This window comes from Ranitomeya variabilis, chromosome 4 (assembly GCF_051348905.1).
Source record: "Ranitomeya variabilis isolate aRanVar5 chromosome 4, aRanVar5.hap1, whole genome shotgun sequence".
Taxonomy (NCBI): Eukaryota; Metazoa; Chordata; class Amphibia; order Anura; family Dendrobatidae; genus Ranitomeya; species Ranitomeya variabilis.
Genome location: NC_135235.1, coordinates 513,572,861 through 513,584,168, shown reverse-complemented (window position 1 = coordinate 513,584,168; position 11,308 = coordinate 513,572,861). Strand labels below are relative to the sequence as shown.

The following is an 11,308-nucleotide window of genomic DNA, read 5'->3' as shown; positions in this document are numbered from 1 at the left end:
TGTGTTTAACACCTCATAGTACAATGATAGACACGGAAAAAATGGAGATTAAAAACTTGATAAAATAGTGGCTGACACTGCAGATATGAGGTGTGAAAAACCAAAGATTTGTGTACACGGCGCACGGTGTGAGTTGCCGGCAACTAATTTAACTACAATAAAAATACATTGATTTTGAAACAAAACTTTTTTATTGGGGGACACAAGAAAAAAAGGGGTAAAGATTCAAGGGGTATCCACGTCGGCTATTAAGGGCGACTGATATCCACCGGTTTGGGAGTCGGTAGAGGAGGAGGAGGATGAGGAGGAACCATACTCTAGAATACTCGACGGTATCTCTCTCCACCCTGTGGCCGTCGGTGGTGAGATTGCCAACGCAGGAGGGGAGGGAGGAGGCACGACCAGTCTGCGAATGACTGTTGACTGGCTCTGGCTACTCCTGCTCCGGCTTGTACCTGGCCGAGAGCTCGGTGTGGGTGTTGGAGCAGCCAGAGCCGCCGTAGCTGTCCGTTTCCGTCTCTTCCTGTCTCCCTCTGGGTGTTCCTCTTGACGCCGCCTTTGGGAACTTGAGGGCCTGGCAGGAGCAGGACTCGGCGGCTCGGTGCGACGGTGTCGGTGGCGGCGTCCCTCGGCACCCGGACCTCAGTAGAGTTGCTCTGCAGCAGGACTAGGAGTCATGCTTGCCAGTGTTGGTACAACAGGCATTGTACTCGCTGACTGAATGATCCTAGCCTGCTGCAGAGCACTCACATAGGCGTTGTTGCAGGCCTGCATCACCGAAATCTGGAGTTCCGGTGTAAGGTGTTCCACCATGTCCTTAGCAATGGCACTAAAAAAATGTTTTGCCGGCCTCATGAGCTCGGATTCCATTGTTTCAAGGCGCCGGTCGATAGTGGCCAGAGCAGTGTCCATTCTACTGTATCTCCTAGCGCCTTGAAACAATTTTGGAATACCGTGCCCAAATGAAAATATTCGAGCATTAGCGGCCTGTCCGAGGCCCGCTGGCGCTGGCGTGAATAGCCAAAAGAAGGAGCGCCAGAGGCCTCGGCCAGGGGAACACCAGATGGACCGGCTGCCGGTTCTCCAGATGGTGGTGCATGCCTGCTCTCGCTGTGGGATGGCTGTGACGGGTCAGATGGCGATTCATGAAGGACCGCTCCAGATGGCCGAACAGGCTCGAGGGTGCTGCTGTGTGTTCTGTGAAAACATAAGGAAAACATTAGTATACAAAATATAACATTTAACATTCGCCAACTCCTGTGTAATATAAAGTTAACATTGCATCCTACAGCACTATCAAAAAATTTTACATAATTGTAAAGGGTCAGTTCCGTCTGTCTGTCTGTCCTTCAGTAACGGTTTAATTCGCTGATTGTTCTGGCCAGTTGCCTGTCATGGCTGACGAGACCAATCAGCGAAGGGAACAGTCCTGAATAAAATGGCCGCTCCTTACTCCCCGCAGTGAATGCCTGTCGCCCGCATACTCCCCTCTGTCATTGCTAAACACGGCGGTAACCGTTGCCGCCGTTAAACCTTGATGTCACAAACTTTTTACTATTGACGCTGCCTATGCCGCATCAATATTAAAAAATGTAAAAATGTTGATTTTAAAAATTAGCATGCTATACTCACCCATGGTTGCCGTTTGTGACGGCCGCCATGGTTTACGCTTATCGTCGGACCTGCCATGACGTGGTCATGTGACCAAGACGTCATCACAGGTCCTGCGGTCAGACCAACCCTGGGAATGGAACCTGCCGTGGACTAGAAGGTCTCCCGTGTCAATTTTTTTTTTTTTTAAACTTTGACAAACCTGGATGGGCAATATACTACGCCACTATGAAATATTGTACGTGGATGGGCAATATACTATGTGTCTCTGTGCTGTATACTGCGTCACTGGGCAATATACTAAATGGCTGGGCAATATACTACGTGGCTGAACAATATACTACGTGAACATGCATGTTGTACAATACCCGATGTGTTTGAATAGGTACTAAATACTTATTCTCGGCGGGTAAGGACCGGTCTCAGGAACTGTAGAAGTCGGGTGTACTTATACGTGGATGTCCTTGCCGCAGCAGCCCCACTACGAGCCTGTTCCTCCTCCTTAGGCAGGCCCCGATTGAAACGGTCCTTCATGGAACGCCATCTTGTCTTCAATTTTTTGACTGTGAAAAAGCCCCCCCAAAAAAATATTAGAGAAACATTTTCAAATGATAACGCAACCGTGTGCGATGCAACAAACTTGCAGGAGTTGATCACATCACACACGGTTGTGTTCCTGGCCTGATGGGTCAGAGCGGCGTTTCAGCTATACTTACCAAAGTTATCTTTGTCCGTGGATGAAGCTCTGTCAAAGCCATCCCACAGTGATTTGGCCACCTCAGCCCACATACGCCTCAAAACGACCTGGTCCGCGTGCCGGGGGTCACGGCTGTCCCACAACGGGCCTCGCTCCTGGATAGAGGCGACCATGATATCGACATCTATCCCCTCATCTTGGTCCCGTTGTGAAACCTAGAATAATTGTAAAACATTAATGTTTGCAATCTAAATAAAAATAGCTCTCCCCCCCCAAAACAAAAAAAAATTAAGAAAAAAAAAAAAAAAAAAAATTTTTTTTGAAAAAATACTTACTTGCCGTCTTGCCACCACAGCTTGGCCCCGAGGTCGCTGCTCCTGCTGGCTCGCTTCCTCCTCACTTGAAGAAGCCTGGAAAATGGTTTAAAAAAAATTTAGTAAAAAACACATCTACAAATGACACCGAATAGTAAGCAACAGTAGATCATGTACTCACCGGACTCCCCTGCGGTGTTGTGTGGCTTGAGTCGCTGGCCATGGTAACAAGATAAATTCTGCAAGGAAAAAAAAAAAAAATTATCACATTAACATTACGACCACAACGAACAGTGCACTCATAGTACAATGCCAACTGAACAAGCGCTGAGCAAACCACTCCGCCATATATTGAAATAAAAACAATGGCAGAATATAGCAAAAGCAGAATACAACAGTCCCAGAAAAGATAACAAAACAAATAAACAACAGCCCCTATGTACAAATCAAAAAAAGACACATATATCTTTTTTTACAGAATAATTTTTTTCAGAAAGGCACAAGAAAAGGCAATCCATACCGCCATACTTTACAATTTAAAAAAAAAACAAAAAAAAACAAGATAACGGTTACATATAAACCCCTGAAATTCATCAGAACCTGATAACAAAATAAAACATTTCTATTAAAAAAAAACACAGTGGAACAACCGCATGCACAGAACAACCCAAAATACATTTAAAGCACCAAAGATTGTAAGAGAAAAAAAAAAAAAGAACATCCCCAAAAAAAAAAAAGGAAAAGAAAAGTAAATCCTGGATAGACCACCATACTTTACAATAAAACCAACAAGGCCAGAGACAATGACACGCCATCATATAACGCCAGAAATACATCAGAGGGCGCCTCACCGCGACTCAATGTAAGTACAGATCACCCAGCTTTCCTTTCAGAACCCGGGGTTTACAGGCACGAGCGAGTGCTTTAGCACAGCTCCTGCCTGTAAATTGATTTAACCCCTTCAGATGGATTTACTTCGTGGGACGTGACAGTTCATCAGAAGGTATGTATATTGTTGGTTTATTATTTTGCCAAGCGAGGGTCTTCAGGTGGATTGAGAGAGCAATAAAATATTAAAACAACCTGTGTGTTTATTTCATTAAAATACTTTTTAATAATGTGTGTGTGTGTTTTTAACCCTTTCATACAATTGGATTAATAATGGATAGGTGACATAATTGACGCCTCTGCATTATTAATCTGGCTTAATGTCACCTTACAATAGCAAGGTGACATTAACCCTTCATTACCCCATATCCCACCGCTACACGGGAGTGGGAAGAGTGGCCAAGTGCCAGAATTGGCGCATCTTCCAGATGTGCCTTTTCTGGGGTGGCTGGGGGCAGATGTTTGTACCCAGGGGGGGCCAAAAACCATGGACCCTCTCTAGGCTATTAATATCTGCCCTCAGTCACTGGCTTTACCACTCTGGCGGAGGAAATTGCGCGGGAGCCCACGCCAATTTTTTCCGCCATTTAACCCTTTATTTTAGCAGCTACAGCGCCCAAATTTTGCACATACACACTACTAACATTAGTAGTGTGGAATATGCAAAAAAAAGGGGGATATGAGATGGTTTACTGTATGTAAACCATGTCTCATATCCTGTCGGGTTTGTGAAGGAGAAATGAGAAGCCGGCAATTGAATTACCGGCTTTTCACTAACACCGCTGCATATATATCGCAAGTCACACTGCTGGTCCGTGTGGAATCCGTATTTTTCTCGCCCCCATAGACTTTCATTGGCAATTTTTTTGCGCAATACGGTGACAAACGCAGCATGCTGCGATTTTCTACAGCCGTACAAGACCGTATATTACGGATGCGTAATATACGGCAGATAGGAGCGGGGCCATAGAGATTCATTGGGCCGTGTGTAATGCGAATTTTACGGACGTAGTTTATGCGCTCATACGTCCGTAAAACTCGCTAGTGTGAGGCCGGCCTAAGGCTCGTAAGGGAAGGAGCGCCATTTGACTTTTTGAATGAAAAATTATCTCCATCGTTAGCGGACACTATGTCGCGTTTGGAAAGCCCCTGTGTGCCTAATCATTGGAGCTCCCCCACAAGTGACCCCATTTTGGAAACTAGACCCCCCAAGGAACTTATCTAGAAGCATAGTGAGCACTTTAAACCCTCAGATGCTTCACAAATTGATCCGTAAAAATGAAAAAGTACTTTTTTTTCACACAAAAATTTTTAGTATAATTTTTTCATTTTCACATGGGCAACAGGATAAAATGTATCCTAAAATTTGTTGGGCAATTTCTCCTGAGTACGCAGATACCTCATATGTGGGGGTAAACCACTGTTTGGGTGCACGGCAAGGCTCGGAAGGGAAGGCGCGCCATTTGAATTTTTGAATGGAAAATTAGCTCCAATCGTTAGCGGACACCATGTCGCGTTTGGAGAGCCCCTGTGTGCCTAAACATTGGAGCTCCCTCACATGTGACCCCCATTTTGGAAACTAGACCTCCCATGGAACTAATCTAGATGTGTGGTGAGCACTTTGAACTCCCAAGTGCTTCACAGAAGTTTGTAACGCAGAGCCATGAAAATAAAAAATAATTTTTCTTTTCTCAAAAATGATTTTTTAGCCCACAATTTTTTATTTTCCCAAGGGTAACGGGAGAAATTGGACCCCAAAAGTTGTTGTCCAGTTTCTCCTGAGTACGCTGATACCCATATGTGGGGGTAAACCACTGTTTGGGCACATGTCGGGGCTCGGAAGGGAAGTAGTGACGTTTTGGAATGCAGACTTTGATGGAATGGTCTGCGGGCATCATGTTACATTTGCAGAGCCCCTGATGTGCCTGAACAGTAGAAACCCCCTACAAGTGACCCCATTTTGGAAACTAGACCCCCCCAAGGAACTTATCTAGATATGTGGTGAGCACTTTGAACCCCCAAGTGCTTCACAGAAGTTTACAACGCAGAGCCGTGAAAATAAAAAATAATTTTTCTTTCCTCAAAAATGATGTTTTGGCAAGCAATTTTTTATTTTCACAAGGGTAACAGGAGAAATTGGACCCCAATAGTTATTGCCCAGTTTGTCCTGAGTACAGTGATACCCCATATGTGGGGGTAAATCACTGTTTGGGCACAAGTCGGGGCTCGGAGGGGAAGTAGTAACGTTTTGAAATGCAGACTTTGATGGAGTGGTCTGCGGGCGTCACATTCCATTTGCAGAGCCCCTGATGTGCCTAAACAGTAGAAAGCCCCACAAGTGACCCCATTTTGGAAACTAGACCCCCCCAAGGAACTTATCTAGATGTATGGTGAGCACTTTGAACCCCCAAGTGCTTCACAGAAGTTTATAACGCAGAGCCGTGAAAATAAAAAATCATTTTTAATTCCTCTAAAATTATGTTTTAGCAAGCAATTTTTTATTTTCGCAAGGGTAACAGGAGAAATTTGACCCCAATAATTGTTGCCCAGTTTGTCCTGAGTATGCTGGTACCCCATATGTGGGGGTAAACCACTGTTTGGGCGCACGGCGGGGCTCGGAAGGGAGGGAGCACCATTTGACTTTTTGAACGCAAGATTGGCTGGAATCAATGGTGGCGCCATGTTGCGTTTGGAGACCCCTGATGTGCCTAAACAGTGGAAACTCCTCAATTCTAACTCCAACACTAACCACAACACACCCCAAACCCTAATCCCAACCCTAATCACAACCCTAACCCCAACACACCCATAACCACAACCCTAACCCAACACACCCCTAACCCTAATCCCAACCCTAATCACAACCCTAACCCCAACACACCCCTAACCCTAACGACAAGCCTAATCTTAACCCTATTTCCAACCCTAGCCCTAATTCCAACCTTAACTCTAATTCCAACCCTAACCCTAAGGCTATGTGCCCACATTGCGGATTCGTGTGAGATTTTTCCACACCATTTTTGAAAAATCCGCAGGTAAAAGGCACTGCATTTTACCTGCACATTTACCCCGGATTTCCAGTGTTTTTTGTGCGGATTTCACCTGCGGATTCCTATTGAGGAGCAGGTGTAAAACGGAATCCGCACAAAGAATTGACATGCTGCGGAAAATACAACACAGCGTTTCCGCGCGGTATTTTCCGCACCATGGGCACAGCGGATTTGGTTTTCAGTAGGTTTACATGGTACTGTAAAACTGATGGAAAACTGCTACGAATCCGCAGCAGCCAATCCGCTGCTGATCCACAGCCAAATCCGCACCATGTGTGCACATAGTCTAATCTAACCCTAACTCTAGTTCTAACCCTAATTCTAACCCTAATCCTAACCCTAATCCTAACCCTAACCCTAGCCATAACCCTAACCCTAGCCCTAACCCTAGCCCTAACCCTAACACTAACCCTAGTGGGGGAAGAAAAAATATATATATATTTTCTTTATTTTTATTATTGTCCCTACCTATGGGGGTGATAAAGGGGGGGTTCATTTACTATTTTTTTTATTTTGATCACTGAGATAGGTTTTATCACAGAGATCAAAATGTACCTGGAACGAATCAATCTGCCAGTTGGCAGATTCGGCGGGCGCACTGCGTATGCGCCCGCCATTTTGGAAGATGGCGGCACCCATGAAGAAGACGGACGGACACCGCGAGGCTCGGTAAGTATGGGGGGGAGATCGGAGCACAGGGGGGGATCGGAGCACGGGGGGTGGATCGAAGCATGGGGGGAGCGGACAGGAGGACGGAGGGGAGCGGACCACAGTACGGGGCAGAAAGGAGGACTGGGGAGGCAGATTAGGTTTTCCAGCCATGGCGGATGATATTGCAGCATCGGCCATGGCTGGATTGTAATATTTCACCATTTTCATAGGTGAAATATTGCAAATCGCTCTGATTGGCTGTTTCACTTTCAACAGCCAATCAGAGCGATCGTAGCCACGGGTGGGTGAAGCCACCCCCCCTGGGCTGAAGTACTACTCCCCCTGTCCCTGCAGATCGGGTGAAATTGGAGTTAACCCTTTCACCCGATCTGCAGGGACGCGATCATTCCATGACGCCACATAGGCGTCACAGGTCGGATTGGCACCGACTTTCATGACGCCTACGTGGCGTCAAAGGTTGGGAAGGGGTTAAACATACACAACTTGCAATAAAAAATTTTTAAAACTAAAACACAAAGAAAATGCGCAGATACATTCTATACTTACATCTCTTGAAAGCAGATGAGAGCTTGTCTGGTCTGTGTCCTATGCTGCATCCAATTGACAAACAATGCATTTTAACCTTTATACATATATGGGATGTCTTGTCACTGTCTAGACACCGTCTAGACACTTTTTTTGTTATTTTATTAAACGACGCATGCGTCGCACAACGCACTATGACGCACGCACTTGCGTCCTCTGCGTTGTCCATTGGTTTTAATGGGGATTGTAACGCAAATACGACGCACAGGCGACGCATGCGTTTTTTGAAAAAATTTTGACGCTACAAAAATGCAACATGTAGCGTCGGCCGCGCCCCGCCAGGTGCGCCGATACGACGCATGCGTCGCGAAACGCAACAAAACGCATGACAACGCATGTCCATGCACCCCCAATGTTAAAGATAGGGGCGCATGACGCATGCGCCGCTATGCGTCGCCGACGCTGCGCCCAAAGGCGCAAATGTGAACGTACCCTTACTCACCACTTCGGGCTGTATGCTTAGGGCGGCGTCCCCGGCACTTCCTGTTTCTTATAGTGACTGTGTGCACCTTCCTAAAACCTGTCCCAAACCTATTGCCAAGAGACCTCAGGTACTTAAGGCTTCCCCACCCCTAGGGGAATGTACTTTCTCAGTTAGTGTCTTGCTGCTGAGTTGCCAGGTCCTGTCTTGCGTGATCTCTCGTGTCTGCCACCCAGGGGGCTTCATACCCTGGCCTGTACCTGTGTCTTGTGTCTCATGTTTCTGCCTCCCAGGAGGTCTGCATACCCTGGTCTGAATCCTTGTTTCTGTGCCTTGTCCCGTACCTGACCCTGTCTGAACTAAGTCCTATACCTGTGTCCGTTTGTATCCCTGTCTGTAGCCTTCCCTATCCCGCTGTGTGTTTCCTTGTGTTCGCTCCCGTCTCGCCACCTGCGGCTCAGCTCTTTGCTCCTCATCCTGTGGCTCTGCTCCTTGCTCCCCATCCTGCGGCTCTCTCTTAGCCTCAGCGGCTCTGCTCTCTGCTCCAGACTGTGCGGCTCTGCTCTTTGCTCCACATCCTGCGGCTCTGCTCATTGCTCCGCATTCTACGGATCTGCTCTTTGCTCCACATCCTGCGGTTCTGCTGTTTTCTCCACATCCTGCGGCTCTGCTCCTTGCTCAGCATCCTGCGGCTCTCTCTTAGCGTCAGCTGCTCTGCTCCGCATTCTATGGCTCTGCTCTGCGCTCTGTTCAGCACCCTGCGGCTCTGCTCTGCTCTCTGCTCCACAACCTGCGGCATTGCTATGCTATTTTCTCTGCAACCTATGGCTCTGCTCTACAACCTACAGCTCTGCTCTGCTCTCTGCTCCGCAACCTGTGGCTCTGCTCTGCCCTCTGCTCCGCACTCTGCAGCTTTGCTCTGCTCTCCACTCTGCACTCTGCGGCTCTCCTCTGCTCTCTGCTCCACATCCTGCGGTTCTGCTTTGCACCGCATCCTGCGGTTCTGCTTTGCACCGCATCCTGCGGTTCTGCTCTGTACCGCATCCTGTGGTTCTGCTCTGCACCACATCCTGCGGTTCTGCTCCCTTCCGCATCCAGCGGTTCTGCTTTGCTCTGCATCCTGGGGTTCTGCTCTGCTCTGGCTCCACTCCCTGCTTATCCTGCCCTTTAGTCTGTTCTGGCTCCTACCGGTTCCTGCCCCTCCAGTTTGAAGTGGTACCTACCTGTTCCCTTTTCCCACTCATAACAGCCATGTTCCTGTCCTACCCGAACCAGTTCCAATCCCGATAGCCGTGCCTGCCTGCCTAGAGTGCCAGACGTGCCCGCCTGCCTTCCTAGAGTGCCAGCCATGCACACCTGCCTGCCAGAGTGCCAGCCGTGCCCGCCTTCCTGCCAAGAGTGTCAGCCGTGCCTGCCAGAGTACCAGTCGTGCTCATCTGAACTTGCCTACACTTTTTATTAATTTTCAGGCCCTCAGTGGGATCAGCTGCCACCGCCCTGGAGTGGTACCTGGCAGCTACCTGCCGCACAAGCCTGACCTCACCCTCAGAGGCTCTAGTGAACAACCAGGTAGCTGCTTAGTCACACCCCTTCCAAGGTAATCTGGATTGTGGCACAGTGGGGCCACAATCTCCTCACTCGCGCCACCCAGTCAGGGCAGGATGGAGACCGATGGGGCAGCATGTAGACACATGGGGCAGGATCATGGGGCACGATGGAGACAGATGAGAAAGAATGGAGACAGGTGGAGCAGGATGGGGAGATCATATGGGGCAGGATGGGGAGATCATATGGGGCAGGATGGGACATCACATGTGGGCAGAATGGATATTCATGAGGGCAGGATAGGAGAACATATGGGGGCAGGATGGGAGAACATATGGGGCCAGGATGGGAGAACATAGGGCTGGAGCTAGGAATGAGACACAAGGGGGCTAGGATGGGGAATATTATTACTGTAGGGGCTAATTAAGGGATATTATTACTGCAGTGATTTATTTTATGTTTTAAGGATTCCGTTTTCAATGGGGGGTCCTGTTACTGTGCAGAGTGACAATATGTCGCCTTTTTTTCTTCATCTGGTGCAGGGTAGAAGTTGGGAAAAGATGAAGCAATGTGCTCTGCAAGCGGTGCTCTAGATAACTGTTATTTCCTGCAGAGACGAGTCCTCGCTGGAAGAAATGATGGTGGTCTGTGCTGGATGAAGATAAAAATCAGATGAAGGACTTCACCTAGCGACGTCACTGATGAGTCAGTGTATTACATGTACACGCACGCTATACTCTGTATATTACATACAGAGCTCCTATGTGTAATGTCACTGGTGATCACTGTATTGTACACTGACACTATGTACAGAGCTCCTATGTATATTGTTACTGGTGATCACTGCATTACCTGTACGCTGACACCATACACTATATACTATATACAGAGCTCCTATGTATAATGTCACCAGTGATCGCTGTATTACCTGTACACTGTGCACAGAGCTACTGTGTGTAATGTCACTGGTGGTCACGGTATTACCTGTACACTGTATACTATATACATAGCTGCTGTGTATAATGTTAGTGGTGATCACTGTATTACCTGTACACTATCTACAGAGCTCATGTGTATAATGTCACTGGTGATCACTATATGACCTGTAAACTGACACTGTATACTAAGTGCAGATCTTCTGTGTATAATGTCACTTACGGTGATATCAGTATTGTGTTTTTCTATTAAAGATCAGTATTGTAGTATTCAGTCACTATGGTGGTAATTTGTGGTCTGGCCATGGTGTGGCTGTATTTGTTCTCTGTAGGTGGTTGTCAGTATTCCGGGTTTTCTAAGTCACCTTGTGAATGATTTTGCCCTTTGTTAAGATAATAATAATAATAATTTTATTTATATAGCTCCAACATATTCCGCAGCGCTTTACAACTTATAGAGGGGACTTGTACAGACAATAGACATTACATCATAACAGAAATCACAGTTCAAAACAGATACCAAGAGGAATGAGGACCCTGCTCGCAAGCTTACAAACTATGAGGAAAAGGGGAGACACGAGAGGTGGATG

General features: G+C 47.2%; 1 protein-coding gene across 2 annotated transcripts in view; it reads right to left on the bottom strand.

The window, feature by feature from the left end:
- Window positions 1-203: 203 nt before the first annotated feature.
- Window positions 204-11,308, bottom strand: part of LOC143769086 (uncharacterized) — a 102,100-nt gene continuing 90,995 nt past the window's right edge. Inside the window, exons 2-6 of one of the 2 annotated variants that reach the window (XM_077257665.1) lie at window positions 2,804-2,861; window positions 2,644-2,718; window positions 2,328-2,523; window positions 2,001-2,174; window positions 204-1,197 (exon numbers count right to left, since the gene is read on the bottom strand). In XM_077257665.1, the coding sequence (XP_077113780.1) occupies window positions 2,008-2,174; window positions 2,328-2,523; window positions 2,644-2,718; window positions 2,804-2,861 (496 nt within the window). In that variant the 3' untranslated portion in view covers window positions 204-1,197; window positions 2,001-2,007. Of the gene's footprint in view, window positions 2,175-2,327; window positions 2,524-2,643; window positions 2,719-2,803; window positions 2,862-11,308 lie in introns of both variants that reach the window. The other variant, XM_077257664.1, reaches the window with a different exon arrangement.